Genomic DNA, 20,794 nt, shown 5'->3' with positions numbered 1-20,794 from the left:
AATTGTCATAATAAATGCACTAAAGGCCTATTAGCTTATGCTATAGAACATGTTCCTCGCCACATCTGTGGCGGAGACAGACAAAATACTCTCAGAAATAGGGAGGCGTTTTGGATTTTTGTATTGGATACTAGAATTCCCTCAGGCTTAAATTATAGAAAAGAGTTCATGTTACATTACTGACTTGGTGTCTCATTCTTGTTTTTAAAAATTCCCGTTGCTTTTTAATTCACCACTCTTAGAAAATGTTTTTTTTTTTTTTTCTTTGCAATCTTGGGTTGTTACAGACCTGCAGCACCTTTTCTTGATTAGTGCCAGCATAAGAAGGGTTCCTCCCCGTATGTCTGACACTTATTCATACCAAGTTTAAGAGCGGTCTTCGCTCGAAACGCGTCTGGTAGCGCACCCCTCCTTGGTGCCCCTGTGTTTTCCCTTCTATTATTGTTCTTCCACCAGCTGGAGTTACATTATCGCTATCTGGATATTTTTTAAAAATTCTAAATAAGTAACATTACTCAGACAACACAGGGTGAGGGTAAAACAGTGTGGCAATACTTTATTGAACCACCAAATGGACAATAAACACATGAAACAGTCCCATTAAATACCCAAGATGGTACAACATTTTACACAGTTTCACCCTTCTGCTGGCTGCTGACCCGTCTGAGATAGAACAGATGCGACCTTGGGACTTCCAGGGCCAACTACCTCAACCAGTGGTCCCCCTGCTTTTGGCGGACCACCACAGAGAGAAGGTAGTGGCAAGCTTAGGAAGCTGACAGTCCATCAAAGTACAATGCCAGGAGACCCGATGGCCCCACCCTGGCCTCTCCGAGAGTTTCCATGGGTTCCATGGGTTCAGATGACCGGCTGGTCCCAATCTGGCTTCTCCATATGTCTCCATGGGTTCCAGGCGATCGGAGCGTCCCACCTGGCAACTCCAAACAACATATCCATGGGGCCAGGTGACTTCATCATCCCAACCTGGCCCATGGGCTCATGTATTCATGGGCTCTCTGATGGTCAGTGGAGCAGATCCGTATATTTCCAGTCAGGGCCATATACCCTTAGGCTGGAATCATGTAGAATCCAAATCTATGTCTCTTTTGATCAAGCCATTCTACCAAGCTGATGATCTGAAGAGAGCCTAATCTTTGATTCTCAAATCTGTTTGCTACAGAGGCAAGGTTCCTTTTAAGTACACATACACAGGTCAATGGTTAGGGATGATATTATTCCACAGGGCTCAGGTCTCATTGTGCATTTAATCAATTTACATAGTTCGTATAGCAGGGGGCTCCTGCAAATAAACTAGCTAGGTTAGTATAATATGCAATTAGCATAGTAACAAACATCATTGTTCACAGACCAATAGAAGACAACATTCAGGGTTATACAAATAATAGTATGTCCTTCTTGACCAGCCACAGAAATACACATACATTCACAAGTCAACACAAACACAATAGTGTATTTCTCTTGGCTTAACAAATCTAGACGTCTTGCTGATTACGTTTAGAAGCTGTTTCGTCACACTGACCAAATACTGAACGTGTGAACGTGGTCTAAGAGTGACCACGGTTTTGACTGTATATGTAAGCGCACATAGTAAAAAGCAGCTCTGGAGCACAAACTGCTGCTCTTTAAAATATTATACAAATGAATTAAAGAATCATAAGGACATATTGTTTTATTGTACCTGAGTAGGATGCAACAAGTGAACCTGTTAAAAGTCTGACGAAAACATGTAAGGTTTGTAATAAATCATTCAGAGGCTGTGTGCCCACGATGCGTTTTTTAAGCGTTTCCGCAGCGGCAAAAATGCTGCAGAAACGCTTAAAAAACACATGGTAGAAGGCCTGCCATGTTCCCCAATGATAATCCGCATGTGCTGTGCACATGCTGCGGAAATTTCCGCTGCGGATTATCATCGCGGAAAAAAACGCAACACTGCCAATTATTTTGCGGAAGTGCTGCGTTTTCGCCGCCATTGACTTGCATTAGAGCGCATGCATTCCGCTTCACTAGATAAGGACATGCGGAATGCATGCGTTCAATGTGCGGATGGTACCCAGGTCTAGAGGAGAGGAGACTCTCCTCCGTACCCGGGTACCATAGAACCTGTAAAAAAAGAATAAAATAAAAAATAAAGATTATATTTACCTTCTGGCAGCCCCCGCTGCACTCGTCCTTTCATGCCGGCAGCTAGCGATGGACTGAAGGACCTGCGCTGACGTCATAGTCATGTGACGGGTCACGCGACGCTGACGTCGGCAGGTCCTTCAGTGTACCGCTGCCGGCCGCCAGGACGGAGGGAAACAAGACACCGGGGGCCATCAGAGGGTAAGTATATATTTACTTTTTTATTTTTTACCATTCTTTCGGTCACACTATATAAATCCATGCCGTTTGCATGGATTTACAGTACAGACCAAAAGTTTGGACACACCTTCTCATTTAAAGATTTTTCTGTATTTTCATGACTATGAAAATTGTACATTCACACGAAGGGCATCAAAACTAAGAATTAACACATGTGGAATTATATACTAAACAAAACAGTGTGAAACAACTGAAAATATGTCTTATATTCTAGGTTCTTCAAAGTAGCCACCTTTTGCTTTGATGACTGCTGTGAATGTACAATTTTCATAGTCATGAAAATACAGAAAAATCTTTAAATGAGAAGGTGTGTCCAAACGTTTGGTCTGTACTGTATATAGTGTGACCAAGTTGACAAGCACTTTCCAAGTGATGCGGAAATGCAAGTGAAGAACGCATCACTTCCGCATGTCCCTGGCAGGAAAACGCATGTACAATCCGCATGTACAATCCGCATGTACAATCCGCATGCGTTTTTTTCTGCCAGGGAGATGCAGAAACGCTCAGGAAAAAATCCTGAGCATTTCTGCATCGTGGGCACATAGCCAGATTCATTATTCCTCAACTGCTGACATTATCTGTGTCTTTTTTTTTTTTCCCTACATGTAAAACATTTGGGGAGGGGGAGATGGGGACATGTTGCTAACATCTGGCCAGAAAAGTTTAATTTAAAACAACGATGAACAAGTAAGTTGGAAAAGGAGCAAAAGAAAAATTGTATAATATGTTTTATATGTTTCCAATGAACGGTTGTTCAAAGCAGAAACCGCAAAGAAAATCCAGTCCACCGCAACTGAACTGGCCTTAGATCATCGCTTACAAAAACAGTCATCTACTAGAGGATAAACTACAACTTCCAGGCTCCAGCTGTGAAAGCATGCTGGAAGTTGTAGTTTTTCAACAGCTGGAGACCTAGCACATTGGTCAATAATTAAAGGGAATCCAGCACCAGGTTTATGTTTCTCAATTAGATAGAGGCATGAACAGAAATTTCAGGTCTCTGTCATTTATTGGGTTTCTTGCTGTAGTTTTGATAAAATAAGTTTGATCTGCTGCATCTCTGCTAGTCTTCTCAAGCGATGAGATTTGTATAACCTGCCAGTAGCACTGATTTTTACCTACAGCTGCCAATCAATAGTGGTGGGAGAAAGCTAGTCAGAGTTCATGAATATTAAGGACTACATGTAAAAGTTTGGGCGCCACTGGTCAAAATTACTGTTATTGTGAACGGTTAAGCAAGTTGAATATGAAATGAAAAGATGAAACTTTTACAAACCACTGTAGCAGGAGCGCATCAATGAGAGGACTAGCAAAGCTACAGCCGACAAAATATTACTTGGAATTACTGGAATCAGGGTCTCTGCCACTACTTTTTGCCTCCCTCATTTGCATAAAGTATTGTTCCAGTCACAATCAATATTAACATCACTGATACTGATATTTAGAGATAATTTTTATGGTGTTTCCACGAGGGTGTGGATCACAGGATGCTTTGGGGATGCGTTTTAGGCTGTTCTGCATAATTACCCTGTGAGCCACGCCTTCTTGGTAAAGATCATAAAAATTAGCACTAGATAAAAAGGTCTATATCTCTGGAGCCGGATGGATGATATTAAAAAAAAAAAACAAGTGAATACTCATGAGAGCCGCGGAAATAATTTTAGCGCGAAAACTGTCAACTTAAGATCTGGTGACAGGTGCTCTTTAAAAGAAAATTCATTTGTGCAGGGGCCTAGGCACTACACAAAATAGAGAATGATTACATCATGCTTTGCCTTTTACTACACTTAACCGTTTTATCTAGAATGTTCCTTTAAATAGGAATGATATGCAGGAAAAAATTATAATGCCATTTTCATCTTGTCTATTCCCTAGAAAAAGCTTTCCCTTGCTATACAAAGGTCATTTTTCGGGCTTCTGCATAGAGGACCCAGTGACCCCAATATATTTTAAAGGGACCAAAACCAAGATTTATCACCCATCCACAGGACAGATAAGTGGGCTTCCAATCATTGGGACTGTTGTGGAGTGCCGAACCAATAGGCTAACATCAATTCTGCTCAATATTAACATTAACTATATTTATTTTCAATTTATATTAATTGTATGACTTAATATTGAGCAGAATTAAGTATGCTGACATAACCCTATATACTGTATGAGCCTGCAGACAGCCCCTCTATATACCGTAAGAGCCCCAACATAGCCTCCTATGTACAGTATGAGCCCCCACTTAGCCTCCTATATACAGTATGAGCCCTAACATAGTCTTCCATGTACAGCATGTGCCCATGTAGCCTCTGATATACAGCATGTGCCCCACGTAGCCTCTTATATACAGCATGAGCCCCCCATATACAGTATGAACCCCACACAGCCACTTTAATACAAACAAATATCTCATCTACATGGAAAAAACACTAAATACTCACCTTGCTCCCGTTTCCCAGGCGCTCTGCCTCTGCACTCTCCGATGCACTGACTCTCCGCACTGCACAGCTGATGCAATGAAATTACGTCATCGCGACTGCTGGCTCACACGCTGATTGGTGGAAGATGGAGCCAGCGGCGCCGTCCTCCACCAATGCATTCTACGCTGTCTGGACAGCGGGCGGGTGAAGGCAGGGCGCGGCTCGTGGGCCACTGTTTCAGCCCTTCAGCTGTCTCCGTCCGCGGGCCGGACTGGAACAGCCAGAGGGCCGAATGTGACCCATGGAAACTCTTCGTCCAAGTTTGCCCTAGAATGATGTCCTACAATTAAAGAGTCTGTATAGTGGCAAGTACCTTATTGCACATGCATATAAATATAATTGCTTTAGGGGCCATAAACATTTTCTGTGAAGGCATTATATACCATATTCTCCTGACCTGGATTTGTCATCGGTCTGACCTGAGAAATACTAGAACTAGGATCAATGTTTGATTGGTTGTGGTTTGACCCTGATCATTCAACGCAATAAATTGGAGACCTTACACAGGAGGGCACCCTGGCCCCTTCATTGCGCCAGGCTGATCCAAGGGTCAAACCTCCAATTTAATACTGGATAGGCCATCAACTTCTAAATCCTAGAGTATCCATTTTAAGAGCTGCTGCAGCATTGTATAAGCATGGCTGTGTTCTTCAAGAAACACCTGATCATGGGTTATCTGGTTTAACAGCTCAGCTGTTCTGAAGTGAAAGGTGCAGAGCTGCAATTCCACACCCAACTTGTAGAAAGGTGTGGCACTATTTTTAACCATACAACCTTTTTGAATTTGATGACTGACTATGACACCAGTCTCCAACTTCTAGCTGTTGTCCAACAACAGATCCAAACATTCCCTGACAAGCTGCTGGCGATGAATTGAATTTTCATCCTAGGGAAATTACAAATTACAGTACCTTATAGGATAAGCTCTAAAAAAGTAATGTGCCAGTATTGCAGTTTTAGTAAATTCTTACATAGTTGTCTTTTTCTTTCAGAAGAACAGTGCCGTATGGACTTTCCAGTTACAGGGGCAGTGTGCGAGAAAAACGAGGTACAGACAGAAGGCGGGTGAGCTTGTCACCGCTCCGATGTTCATGTGCAGATCCAAGAGACCAACATTGTGTCAACTTCTGCAAAGAAAAGACCGACAGGTGAAATCTCAATCTGTGGTCACTTGTATGGGCTATCCTTAGTGCATCACGAATTACCCCATGACCTCTCAGTCTTGCAATACTCTGGAGATCTTGAAAACCTGAATTGTTTTCTTTGGATAAAAAATGTGGTGAGAAACAGTTGCCTGACTATGAAAGGGTTGACTGGTGGTTATCGAGACTCACGCGGTGTATAACCCTTGAGACCACTGATTCTTAAAACAACACCCATGTTCTGCTTCCTTGGCCAAGTAACAAAATTTCAAGTGAGAAACAAAAATATAACGACACGATGTGCCTCACTCTTGGCGCCTGAGAATGGGACAGAGAAATTAGGCATCAGTACATCACAAAAGAGTTATATGATCAAAGTTTAGCTCGCTTTTCTGGAGGTTCAGATCATGTAGTATGAATCGAACTAGCTCTGCAGATTACTTAATGGAGTTTCATGGATATTAATGTTCAAAGAATAGATCATCAATGTATATTTGTAGACTAGCCCTCTCCTCATCCAGCAGAATGAAATAGCAGCTGCTCTTGCAGTGTTCCTGTCATGGCAGCTCAGCCGTGTTTAAGGCTGATGATCCCTTGTGTTTGGATCAGTGATGGTCAGTGGTGTGGTTTCCATTTGATCCAACATTAATGGCCTATCTGAAAAAGTCTTTAATTGATCCCCCCGACCCCTCCAATAAGAAGTAGAGGAAGGGTTTTTTATTATCTTGCTGCCTGGGTGAAATACCCAACGAAGTTCTCAATACATGGAACAGGAGAGTGGTAAAGTTGAGTAGGACACAAGATCTTCTTAAGAAGGTCCATTATTGCAGTACAAAAAGACGATTGAAATGCAGAGTCTAAACGAAGCTGTAGAAAGCTAAACTGGATAGCCTGGTATCACAGGCCAGGTCCCCTTATAATTGAATTAAAGAACTGCTCGTGACTTTCCCCCACAAAATTTTCACTGGTTCTTATTGGCTACAAATCATGTAGTTACATCTAATGCTTATAGATTTATCTCGCTATAAAAATTGAAGCTTTGCTGCATAAGTCCTACATACAGTGATGGGTAATTAATCAAACATGGAGGCTTATGACAAAACTGGTGATTTAATGGTGGGACTCTGTTTAATGTTAAGTCCCGAGTTTTGTCTTGTGACATCGTAGTAAATTACTCCTTAGGTTGCTGGTTGTGATTAACTAGAGTTGGAAAAAACAGAAATTATCCAATACTTCTCTAAGTATTACTTAAAAAAATGCAATATTTATTGTTCCATGTCTAAAACAATATGTAGCAGGTTTCTTAAAGTGAATAAGCAGCCTGGTCTGAATGGGTCCTAATGTAGACCACATTTACTGGTATTACTATTGGCCTATTTCTCGAGTCAACGTTGAACTCAAGTTCCTCACTAAAATCCTGGCCTTTTGCCTCAACACTGGTCTGGGAAACTTGATACTCATATCATAAGATCAAGTAGGAGTCATGCTTCGTTGACAATCATTTTATAAGTTAAGCCACATAACCAATTTTCTAAATTATTGCAATAAACAAAAACTAAAAACGATGTTCCTCTCGCTCAACATAAAAAAAACCCTGTTGATTCTTCCTTATTGACTTACTTCTTCTTGGTGTTGCAGAAGTGGGACTTTCCTGCTAATTTCCTGTCCTGGATTTGGGCAATGTGCGCTATAAGGCTTAGTGCCCACGATGCAGAAATGAAGCAGAAATTTTCCTGAGCATTTCTGCATCTCCTTGGCAGAAAAACGCATGCGGTTTTTACATGCATTTCTGACGCGTATTTGCATGCATATTTGCCATGCGTTTTTCCAATGCATTGTATAGGCAAATACGCATGCAGAAACGCACAAGAATTGGTCATGTCCGTATTTTTTCTGCGAGTAAAATCTGCGCAGAAAAAATACGGACCATGTGCACAGAACTTGCAGAATGTCATAGGAAGTCATGCGATAAGGTATGCAATGCGTTTCTGGAGCGTTTACGCGCTGCAAATACGCACCAAAAAATGCACCAAATACGCATCGTGGGCACACAGCCTAAAGGATTCTCTGCAAACACATTTCCCTTTAATGGAGGTACACAGCAGGGATGCCCCTTATTCCCCCTACTTTTTGGCTTGTTCTCAAACTTTTAGAAACAAGTCTGTTCCTTAACCCTTTTGTCTGTGAGGCTGAGGACGCGTTAGTTCCATATAAGCTTTTCATGTTCGCTGGTGACATCTTGGCTCTCCTTACCGCTCCCCACTCTTCATCACTCAACCCATTCCAATTTCTATCCAGTTTTGGATTGGCATCCGGCCATGTATATATATACCTACATACACACAGCACATCTTAGCAGTTTTGAAATGAATGGACATCCTGAAATTGACTTGTTGAACATGTGTGGTTCTTTATCGTAACATAATCTGGGATGGAGTATCAGCAGTGGGTGGGCAGGGAGTGTCCTCTTTCTTTCTCTTTTGTGATGAACCTGACCTCACTTTCTGTCTTCTGTCCCCTCTAGACCTTCAGTAGAAAGAACACGCAGAGATATCAGATTAAAACAGACAAGAATGCATTCAGCAGTATGAGCGCCAGCCACTGTGGTCAGGCCTGCAGCACACAGGTAGGTAACTGACCTTCTGTAAGCTATGTCAATGAAAATTGTCAGTAAGAACTTTCAAGACACCGCACATGTCTAGACCAGCACTGGTTAATAGAAGGTAATGTACAAGACTGTTTGACACCTATGTCTGATCCAGTGGTTGTGAACTGCTGATCCTCCTTAAGGCTTAAAACATACTTGTCAGTTTATTGCCAGTACTTGCTTTTAAGCTAAGCAGATATAAATTACACCGGTGTTCATTGGTGTTGTCATCCATATCTGATTTGTAGGGGAAAAAAAAGCCGGTAACCGGATGATTCATTAAAAGTTTTGCAATTTGCAACTTTTTGATATATATTTTACCTCTTATTTCCTTGACTTCTTGTAACCAGTGAATAGAAACAATGATTGCTTATAGGTAATCTATCATGTTGGATACCACTATTAACCTGCGGATATAGGGTTAATCTGCAGGTTAATAGCATTATGAAGATGCCTGGTCGTAGTACTGAGAGTGGAGCGCCCGGGAGGAAATTATCTTTATTCTTCCTGGGAACCGCTGGCTTTCAGTTATGCAGGTGTGCCAACAGTCATCGCTCACTATACTGATTGGGAAGTGGAATTGTTGTTTCCATCATGCCCCTTTGGTGGGCCCCCATTTGCTGTGCCTTCCTTATGAAAGACATGAGGTCCATCCATTGACCACAGTGAGAGTCAAAAGGTCCTAGCCCTTGTAAAATCACCCAAAAAATGGTGTTCGGTCCCTATTAATTAGGCTTTTACATCATAATCTATCACAGCAACATCTCCTGACTGGGCTATGGTGATGTTTCTAACATTGTTCTACTTTATTGGCTCCCATGGCTATATTATGATTTTCTTAGGAGAGACAAGGTCAGCTCTTTGACTGCAATTAGGTTGACCTTGTGTCATCCAAGAATGGTTGATGGGAGAATAAAGCGTACCGCATTCAGAATAGCACCATGTCTTAATCATTGGAACTCATAGATTAGACATCTCAATTTTTGTCTGCGTGCTATAAATGTGCCATAAAACTTCAAGAAATAAGTTTGCCAACACTTACTTTGCTTTGTAAAATCACACATTTCATGACAGATGTTTATGTCTCTTACTCTTCTCTTCTGACACCTCTACATTTTCATCTTGTATAGGTTTGGCAGATGCCATGTAGGACAAGTGAGTTTCCAAGACACCCGTGATGTCTCGTCGCTGTAGGTCACAGACTGTGGACACGGCTGCCCATCATCAACCCTTCAGGCGCAGAGACATTAAATATTTTGTGTTCGCAACATAAAAGTCTTTACCTCACATCCAGTATTCATTTAGAGAAGTGAAAAAAGATGAGGGAGCTGCAACGCTTTACCTTCCAAGGCAGTTTTTTGTAGAACTCAAACGCCCTTTACCACAGAAGATCAATACTACTTCTATACATATATGAATATATCCAACCAATGCTAATGTAAGGCAATGAATCTGTGTTAGGTCTACTGCATAGCTTGTATACAGATAATTAAGCATAGGTAAGCTTAGCTCTGTCAACAACTTTCACCTACCATGTACCATCTCATCCCATAGAAGTCTACATTCAAGGCTTGTGACAATTGTGCAAGGACCACTAGAGTATAATGTGCAGCCTGAAAATCCTGGCTCTGCTATGTATCTAGAAATGCTCTGGGACATCAAGGGATGGTATTCTTAGTACGGTACATAGATAACAATCTGGAATTGCAGTGGTTTTCAGGATGAAATGACTGATCTAGACTGAGATAGTAATATGAGGTGTAGAACAAAGGTTCAGTCCTTGGTTGGTTTCATAACCATAAAGCACGTATGTGAGTTTCCTTATCATTAATGCAGTTATATTTTGAGGACTCCACTGGATCTCTGGGCTTTTAAATAATGGATTTAATTTGGCAAGGTCAGCTGTGGCTTTAAAAGTCATACAAGATATGGACAGCTTCATGGTGAACAACAGATGTTCAGGCACGTGGTGAAAGTTGGATGAAAGATGGCTAGGCTACTGCATGTTTCTCAATCTCATGAACTTTTAGCTCCTGTAAGAGATGGTCTTCGTAAGCAGTTCCTCTACACGAAGAATACAATGTCGATGCAGATGAATCCTGCATGGTTAGAATCACCAATGATCTCACATTTGAGCAGGTCCTTAGTTTCTGAAGAGTCGACTGTTCTTCAGACCCTACAATGTGACTTTTACAAGTTTAATGAAATTTCAAGCTAGCTGCCGAAAACGTACCTTTTAAAGGAGTCCTCTGTTTTCAGAATGGTCTAACATGATGTTTTGATTTCTAGCCAATACCTGCAAGAACAAATTTTGGTACTTGAGAATCATCTTTCTAACCACTTGGCTTTTGATTGGCCTGCACACCACTGAAATAATTGAAACAGATGAAAATGTACCAAACATGCAGGGACATTATACCACTGAAATTAGATTTTCTTCAATATCCGGAAATGCAAAAGTCACGGTTGATGGTTGAACAGGCCCACCATCAATTCACTTTGCGTACTAGATGCTATGCTCACCTTTCCAGGGTCAGTTTTTAACAGATAGGAAGCTTTGCTTTCTCGGGGTCAAGCATAAGCATCTTGTTATATTTTGAGATTCCAAATTCACATTTGCTAAATCAGACACTCAGGATGGAATTTTTTTTTTTTCTATGCCCAATCTATTATTGATCTATGCAGCAGCTGCATAGGGCTGCCAATAATATTGTTTGCATTAAGACGGTTAAATAATAGACTTAAAAGGATTCTCTGTGCCACTAGGGCCACACTGTTATAATTATAATGTGTGTGCAAGGTTTTAATATACTTTCATATGCCGTGAATGAGTGGGATAGTGGAGGGAGCTGTGATCACCATAAAATAGAGACTGCATTAAAGAAGGTGGCCGAGAGGAAAGATAAAGGGCCTAAATTCTGTTTTCGAGAAACGACACCACGCTTATCCATGAATTGTTCTTGGTGTTGCAACTCAACCCTCTTAAAGTGAATAGGCACTTGGCCTACGGCTAAGAATAAGGCCAATTTCACGTCTGACATTTATGGTCCGAGTGTGAGCCTGCGTTGTTTGTCTTCACCAGCCCTAGGACTCCTCACTCAAACTCAACAGTCTCATATACGTCTATCAGGTGGTTGACTTCGAGTCAGGACATCACGATCCATATACAGGCCAGTTTTGTGCATATGACCTTTGAAGTCGAATTCTGAAAAGGGGAAGAGGAGGCTTGCTTCTAAATATTGGTTTGAGAATCCTTTAGAAAATTTGTGGAGTTTTCCATGAATTTTAAAGACACTAGTGTCAAATCCTATATACGGACTAAATGCTGCACATCTCTATGTGGTACAGCTGTGAGAATGTATATTATTACTAGTGTTAGTTAATACGATAGTAAGTTCACCTGAATTTATTCTCCATTTTCCCCATTTCGCCAGTCTGTGGCTGGCTATCAGAGCATGCCAAGAGTTGTAGCTCCATACAGTGGGACAGCCACACGTTGATGCCTAAATAAATGCCACCAGAAGTGTCTGACATTTTCATACACATTAAACCATTAAACCAAATGAAACAGTCCAAAAAAGGCAAAAAATTAAATGACTCCACCAATCTCTACAGAATTAGACTCTGGCTTCATATATGTTCCTGGGGAGATTTACAAGATGTAAGATCTAGTCTCTAAGGAAAATATTCATCAAAGTTTGGGTAATTATACAGATAAAGTGTAAATGAGTTTGTAAATTCACAAATTGTATCTCTAAACTTTCACTAAAGCACATTGATGAGCAGGGCTCCGGGGCCTGTACTGTACCTTTTGTATGAAATTGGACCATGTTCCATCGATAACTTTGAGCCATAAGCAACCCATATGCTACCCTACAGGCTCTATGGCTTCCAGGTGGTCAGAATAGGGGAAAAAAATATTCAATATTATGAAAATATGCTAATGATTTCACAAAAATTGCTTTGTCACAGCTGATAACTTCTTCTTGGCAAATGACCGTCTACAAGAATGAAATTGATGGCAAAATCTGTCTATTCAGTGAAATCAGTCACTTTGTCTATATTCCAGATTGTGGATATCTTCATGTGTTTACCATTATTCATAATCAAAACTCCATTTGTGGCATTAACCCTTAAATCTCGGGCAGGCACCCTTCTGATCTGAAAAAAATGAAAAAAAAAGTTTTCCTGCAACACCGAGCTGATATTAGAATCTGTGACCAAATTCTGGAATCTATTTCTTTTTTACTTTTTGTATAGAAATGTAGATCTTTAAATGTGATTCATATCCTGGGCTTTACATAGATCAGAAATTCCCATAGCTACCTATCAAAGTGTTGTCTTCCGAAAACTCATCATGGACCACATGGATATTGTGGTTTTGATATATTACTCTTATGGCCCTGTACAGACAAAAATGGCAGCAATCAATCAGCATCCAGCTTATTTTTCGATAACAGTATAAAATAAAGATCGGAATAACTCCTATGGGATCCAGGTCTTATCCATGCTAGATTTCATACTGGAATGCCAATAGAAAGGTTTTTGCCAAACGTTATACTTTGAGGTAGCGATCTCCAACCTGACATACAACAGCTGGAGAACCACTAGTTGGAGACCACCGCTCTAAGTTATTGTATCTTCAAGCGACATGTATTGTGTTTCATGCTATCACTGTATATCTGCTCCCTAGCCGCAGGCATGTGCTCTGTACAGTTATAAATGTGGACTATTTATTGTGGGGAAAAAATCTTCAAATACTACATTATGTTGATTTTTTTTTGTAGTAAGAAAATCTTTATATATAAAATATCTATTAAAATTGGACTTTTGTTATAAAGCAATCCGATTTGTTGTGCCATTTATTCATTCTATTATTTTTTGGTATTATTCAGTTTCACAATTTAGGCTTGCATTCTTGAAGACTTAAAACAATTGGGGGCATATCACTAGAATTTGCAACCAATGACAAATTGGTGAGGGTGCAAACAGTGTGACCCCCACCAATCACTAAAAAAGACACAGCAGCAGTGCCATGATGTCTCTTCTACGGACTTCTTAGTTTTTCCAGCAGACGCATTGGCCTCTGAAGAGTTAAACCAGTGGGTGCCAAGTGTAATTGCAAACAAACACAACCAAGGTGCACTTTGTTTCCATTGGAGCAATAAAACTTGTATGTCATTGCACCTAATGGGGTTACTCTTCTTATTACCACTCACACATTAACAACTACTTGTATTATGGGGCTAAACACCCCCCCCCCCCCCACACACACACACAAAGATCAATTTTTGGCCACCTTAAGCTCGGGGCAAATCTAAAACTTCCTTGTCTAGCAAGGGACTGAAAGGGAGGTCTTTTCCTCTGAAGGCTACTCCAAGGCTTGACTGATCACTAGTGATACCAGCAGCTGGATGCCAGAGATCAACGGTTATCGGCAAGAAAACCTGTTGCCACATCTGGGCATTTGCCAGAGCTTAAGAGACCCATTATGACCTAGGAACATATTCTAATAGAGCATTTAGCTAGTGATAGCCAAATCCCTTAAGGGAAAACTGTCAGTAGGATCATGCGGTCCAGTTACAAAGCAACAGAAAAGACGTAGTTACTTACCGGTAACGGGATTTCTCAGAGCCCATGACGGCACCACGGAGAGAGGGGATCCGCCCTTCAAGGACAGGAAACCTACAGATAAAAGGGCTGTGCCTCTCTCCCGCATCAGTTTTTTACAGAGCATGAGAGGACCACCATGTTAGTAACACAAAATTTTACAATTTAAGACCTCATCAGAGACACCACGTGGCTACAACAAGTAACTAATAAGTGTGCGCACCCACATGTGAAGGGAGGGAGTGTACGGGTGCCGTCATGTGCTCTGAGAAATCCCGTTACCAGTAAGTAACTACGTCTTTCTCCTTCCCCCATGACGGCACCACGGAGAGAATTACAGAGAAGTGACTCATTAGGGGGGGGACCACAGCTTCCAGAACCCTTCTCCCGAAAGTAAGGTCTGAAGAAGAGGTTAAGTCTAGCCGGTAGAGATTGAAGAAGGTAGAGGGAGAAGACCAGGTTGCCGCTCTACATATCTGCTCTATAGTAGCACCGGCCTTCTCCGCCCAGGAGGCTGCCACTGCTCTTGTTGAGTGGGCCTTCAGTTTCTCCGGGGCAGCTTCCCCACGTGAGGAGTACGATAGTGTGATAGCCTCCCTTATCCATCTGGCCAGCGTGCCCTTAGAAGCTTTTTTCCCCTTACGAGGGCCCTGAAAGCAAACAAAGAGAGAACTATCCTGCCTAAACTCTTGTGTCGCCTCTAGGTATCGGATTAGGCACCTTCTGATGTCTAGTGTATGCAAGACCTTCTCTTTCGTGTTCCTAGGGTTAGGGCAGAAAGAAGGGAAGGTGATTTCCTGGGACCTGTGAAATCTTGATGCCACTTTTGGTAGATAGGCGGGGTCGGTTTTCAGAGTAACCCTATCCTCCAAGATTTGAGTGAAGGGGGGGCCTGCCGATAGGGCCTGAATATCACTAACCCTACGTGCGGATGTGAGAGCTACCAAGAGTGCTGTTTTTAGGGACAGAATTTTTAGGGATGCTTCTGACAGAGGTTCAAAAGGGGCCTCCGTTAAAGCTGAAAGGACCAAGTTTAAATCCCAGGGTGTAGTATTTCGGGATGGGATGGGTCGGGATCTAGCTGATGCTTTAATAAACCTAGATACCCTTCTATCCTTAGCTAGGTCAAAATTGTAGAGCGCTCCCAGGGCCGCAACTTGAACTTTTAAGGTACTTGTGGCCAGGCCCTGCTCCAAACCCCTCTGTAAAAATTCCAGGATAGCTGTCAATGGAACCTCCCCACCCAACCTGGAACCTAAGACCGAAAGGAATTTCTTCCAGGTTTTCCCGTACAGTTTGGTGGTCACTGGTTTTCTACTTTGAAGTAGTGTGGTGATAAGATTTGGGGAGAAACCTTTGTCCTTCAGAAGAGCCCTTTCAAATTCCAGGCTGTCAAGTGTAAGCTTGAAGCCCGAGGATGGAGAACCGGACCCTGAGAAATAAGGTCCGGAAGAACCCATGGGTCGGAGATTGATAACCTCCTCAGCCATGAAAACCATGCCCTCTTTGGCCAAAAGAGGGCTATGAAAATTACCCTCGCTTTCTCTTCCCTGATTTTCCTTAGAACAGCTGGAATCAGAGCGGTCGGAGGAAAAGCGTAAGCTAGAGGGTAACACCACAGGATCGTGAAGGCATCCACGACTACGGGGTTCCCTTTGGGGTCTAGGGAGCAAAAAGAGTGTGTTTTTTGTTCCGATTGTTGGCGAACAGATCTATGGAGGGACGACCCCACATTTGTACAATCTGCCGAAAGACTGACTGACTTAACTCCCATTCGCCCTGCTTTAGCTGTGTCCGACTCAGAAAGTCTGCGGTGCGATTTTCTATCCCTTTCATGTGTAGGGCTGATAGGGATTCTAAGTTCCTCTCGGCTAAGCGAAAGATGACCTCTGCCACCTGCATTAGAGAATGGGACCGTGTACCCCCCTGGTGGTTTAGGTACGCCACTACTACTCGGTTGTCTGAAAAGACCCTCACGTGGTGTGTGCATGAACTCCCGGAGTGCCCGCTCTACTGCTAGGAGCTCATTCATGTTTGAGGAAACTAGCTTTAGGCGTTCTGTCCAGACCCCCTGAGCTACCAGGTTGTTGAGGTGAGCCCCCCCAGCCCCCGGGACTTGCATCTGTGGTCAGGATTTGCGGTGTTGGGATTGTCCAAGGAATCCCCCGGGCTAGATTGTTTATGTTCCCCTACCACTCTAGGGAAAATGTGGTTACTGCAGATAGCGTTAACTGCCCTTCTAAACGGCCTTTTAGGGATTTTTCTGCCTCTAGGATTTCCCACTGCTGGATCCTGGTATGTATTTGAGCCCATTGGACGACCGGAAAACATGCTGTCAGGGAGCCTAGAAGGGATATAGCTTTCCGAAGGGACATAGACGGGTGGGACTTTGCCCGTGATATCTGGACTATGATTTTGTGGATTTTCCCTGAGGGGAGACGACACTCCTGTCTTTTTGAATCCAGCAAGATGCCTAGGTATTCCTGTATTTGGCATGGTTCTGTTTTGGACTTTTCCAGATTCAAAAGCCATCCTAAGCGAGTTAAGAAATCCATGACCTTTTCCAGATGAGATTTGCAGTCTAGGAAGGAGCTGCCTATTACCAGGAAGTCATCTAGGTATAGGACGACCAGGGTGTTCTGTTCCCTTAGATGAGCCATCACCTCTGCAACAACTTTGGTGAAAACCCTTGGGGCTATGGCGATGCCGAATGGGAGGTCCGTATATTGATCGTGTTTGACCACTCTACCCATAGGAACTGCTACTCTGAGGAACTTCTGGTAGTTTTTGTGTATCGGGACGTGATAATAAGCGTCTTTTAAATCCAGGACGGCCGTGAAACAATCGGGAAACAACATTTTTACTGATGATTTTATTGTCTCCATTTTGAAGGCTTCCACCTTCAAAAATTTTGTTCAGCTTTTTTAGATTCACAATCGTCCTGTACGTCCCATCTGTTTTTTTTCTCAGGAATAATGGAGAATAGAAGCCCATTCCTCCCCCCCCCCCCGGTACCTCCTGAAGGACTGCCTTCCCCACCAGTCCCCGGATTTCCTGCTCCAAGGCCAGTTGCTCCTCGTTTGAGGACCTTTCGGGGGTCATGACAAAGTTTTGCTGAGGGAATTTGAGGAACTGGAGTTTCAGGCCCGATTGTATTAGGCTCAGAATCCATGAGCTGTTGGATATTCGCTCCCAGGCCGGGAGAAAGCCTGATAGCCTCCCCCCCCACCCGGGGCAAATCTTCATTGGGGGAACTTTCTGCTATCATTGGAGGGTTTGTTAAATAGGAACCCTTTGGTCTTCCTTCTCCTGTCTTCCCACCTATCCTGCTCTTTAGGGGGTTTTCTACGGATAAACCTTTTACTCCGAAAAGGTTTCCTGTAAGCAGTGTTAGACAGGATAGGGAACCGCTTCTTATTGTCCCCTGCTTTATCCAAGATGTCATCAAGGGCGGGCCCAAATAGAAACTCGCCCTCACAGGGGATGGAGCACAATCTAGATTTTGTCTGTAGATCCCCGGGCCAACATTTGAGCCAGAGGGCTCGTCTAGCCGCGTTAGCGAGCCCTGCCGCCCTAGCACCTAATCTGATGGAATCCGCCAAGGCGTCAGCTAGGAAGGCCGCTGCCCCTTTCATTATCGGGATAGTTTCAAGATTTGTGCCTCTAGATGTTTTCTGCCGCAGTTGTGTGTTCAAGCTGATCAAGTCAGACCATTAATGACCTGGCCGTACATGTGACAGCTACCGCAGGTTTGAATCCCCCCCCCCCCAGCGGCTTCCCAGGAACCTTTTAGGAAGGTGTCTGCCTTTTTATCCATGGGGTCTTTTAAGACGCCCATGTCCTCAAATGGGAGGGAGTATTTCTTTGAGGCTTTAGCTATGGCGACATCCAGTTTTGGCGCTTTCTCCCAAAAGGAACATACAGGATCCTCAAACGGGTACTTTTGTTTAGGGGAAAGGAAGCCCTTCCTCTCCGGTCTTTTCCACTCTTTCTTAATCAGAGAGTGAACATGTTCATTTAGTGGAAAAGATCTCCTCTTTTTTTGCTCTAGACCGCTGAACATTACGTCTTGGATAGATTTTTTGGGCCGGGGATCTGCTAACCCCATGGTAGACCTGACTGCCTTAATAAGGCCATCTGTTTCCTCGATAGGGAAGCAGCTCCATCCTCCTCTATCTGTAGACGAGGAAGAGATGGAAGTGTCCGAATCTCCGCCATCCTCAGAACTGCTAGATCCAGACTCGGGGGATATGTTTTTAGTTTTCCTTAACCTTTTACCCCCCTGAAAGGATTTAATGGTGTTTTTGACCTGCGATTTAATTAGGTCTCTAAGTTCAGAGGCAAATCTCGGGGTTCCCTCGCATATAGTTTGCTCAATGCAGGAGCTGCAGAGTCTCTTATCCCAAGTAGTGGGTAAGGCTTCTGTGCATAGTGCACAGGTCCCATTCTTTGTTTTCCCTGTGCTTTTTTTCCCTATAAGAGACAAAAAGAGAGAGAGAGCGAGGGCCCCTAGTTACAAGGTGGACTTTCACGAAGCTCACTTACCGACCAGACGGAAGAGCGGGTACCGGTTCAGGAGGTGGAGCCATCTTTGTAGACGGAGTCCTCCTGGAGGATGCTGAGGTGGAGTTCTTGCTGCGCTGCGACGATCTGCCGGAGCGCCCGCTTCCACTGTTACGATCCTGGTGCCCTGTTTCTTCCGGCTTCTTCTTTCGTTGGGTTGGCGGTGGTGGTGGCGACTGAGGATGCAGCTCATGCTCCTCAGGCAGCTCCTGGTCACTCATATATATATTTTTTTCTATGGCGTATGTTTAATTTGTAAATCTATACAATTAGCTTTTCTTTTCCTCCTTATTTTTTTTTTTCCTGATAGCGTGCCAGAGCTTTGATAAGCAGCTCCTGGCATCCTCCACTGTCTTTTAAGGCACTGGGAGTCCCTCCCATAGTGTCTGTGGTGACCCGGCGCCCCCTCCTCCCCCGCACCTGAGGGAGGACGCCGCGCTTGCGCAGACTGGTTACCCAGTCATGCCTTGCGGAGTCGCGACATCCGGGGGCGCCCCGCGCGCTCGCACACACGCGGGAGACCAGGGGGGTCCGGCACAACACCTCGGCGAGCCTTGACAGGCCCTGTCCTCTTCGTCTGGATCCCCCTCCGCCCACTCTAAAGGCCCACTGACCCCAGCGGTGGCGCATCAGGACACCGCACCAGCCGAGGCAGGGGACCCCCGCTGCCTGGATCGGACTGGCCGGGCCTGGCATCCCACGACGTTCATCTTCGGGCACCCCGCAGGTATACCTCTTCTGGAACTGTAGGATTCCATCAAGGACAGGAAACCAACTGATGCGGGAGAGAGGCACCGCCCTTTTATCTGTAGGTTTCCTGTCCTTGAAGGGCGGATCCCCTCTCTCCGTTGTGCCGTCATGGGGGAAGGAGAAAAATGACAGATATTGTGATTACAGCAAAGTTACTAAGGCCCGGCCCCACTATCAGTATTTGTTCAGTGTTCGGTCTGTATTTTTTCTCAGGAGTGGGAGCCAAAACCAGGTGAGGAACAATTAGAGAAAAAGGTATAATAGAAACATGTCACCAATTCTGCATTTATCACCCACTCTTGGTTTTGGCTCCCACTCCTGAGAAAAATACTGACCAAATACGGATAGTGGGGCCGTGGCCTTCGTGTTTCTTACAGTGCTTGGTACAAAATTTAATTTTATTAGCCACGGCTGGAGCCCAGAGCTGTGTGCTAGGAACCAGCTGTCAGGTCACTAGTTCCAAACATCAAAAGTTGAAGGTTTCATCCTGCAATAAAGCATCCTGAATTTCAGGACCATGGAAAGAAACCAAGGTGCAATTCTGCTGAAAATCATCCCTAATTCGGATTGCATCCATGTATAAAAAGCATCACAAATAAAGTATCTGGATGGAAATTCCTTAAATAATTTCTTCAGAAGCAAAGTTTCCCAAGCACAGATCAAACAGAACAAATGCAGAAGTTACTTTCTACCTTTTATAACTGTACTGATCAAAAGAATATATAAAAAGTTCTTGTAAAGGATACGAGATCATATAATACACAAAGAAACAAGCAAAAGGGTATAATAAATGCAAAGCATATACATAATCAACCACACAGCAGGTAGTAGTAGTTCAGCTCCCGAGGCTGTCAAGCTGTAGGATAACATTAAAGGAATTTTCGGAATATTTTGTAAAGTCGGCAAAGAATAGGGGAAGTTATAAAAAACAAATAATGATTACGGGTACTTACCTTTTCACTCTCCCGTTGCAAGAGTTGTTGTCCATCATTCATGTGATCAAATACAACCAAACATTGGCCTCAGCCATTATGAACCATTCATGCACACGTGAACACTGAGGCCAGTGATTGGCAGCAGTGGTCAGATGAACGATGGCTCCAACAGATTGCAACTTTGGTTCAAGCACAAAGATACAGCAGCATCTTGTCCTGTTGGCCTTCCTCTTGATTAGGGACTACCCGATCCTGTTCAAAATGGTTTTATTTACAGCATAATAAAGCTTGTTT

The 20,794-nt window shown here is 43.4% G+C and overlaps 1 protein-coding gene across 1 annotated transcript in view; it reads left to right on the top strand.

Annotated features, from left to right (window-relative positions):
- EDN3 (endothelin 3) overlaps positions 1-13,486 on the top strand; it is a 133,197-nt gene extending 119,711 nt beyond the window's left edge. The window contains exons 3-5 of the mRNA XM_073683029.1: positions 5,846-6,001; positions 8,520-8,621; positions 9,773-13,486. Coding sequence (XP_073539130.1) covers positions 5,846-6,001; positions 8,520-8,586 — 223 coding nt within the window. The 3' untranslated portion in view covers positions 8,587-8,621; positions 9,773-13,486. The remainder of the gene's footprint in view (positions 1-5,845; positions 6,002-8,519; positions 8,622-9,772) is intronic.
- Positions 13,487-20,794: the final 7,308 nt, after the last annotated feature.

The sequence above is a fragment of the Phyllobates terribilis genome, unplaced genomic scaffold (assembly GCF_046119375.1).
Source record: "Phyllobates terribilis strain yellow unplaced genomic scaffold, ASM4611937v1 Scaffold_5__5_contigs__length_657084704, whole genome shotgun sequence".
Lineage (NCBI taxonomy): Eukaryota > Metazoa > Chordata > Amphibia > Anura > Dendrobatidae > Phyllobates > Phyllobates terribilis.
Note: the sequence above shows the minus strand (reverse complement) of the source record. Positions and strands in the feature narration are given on the sequence as shown.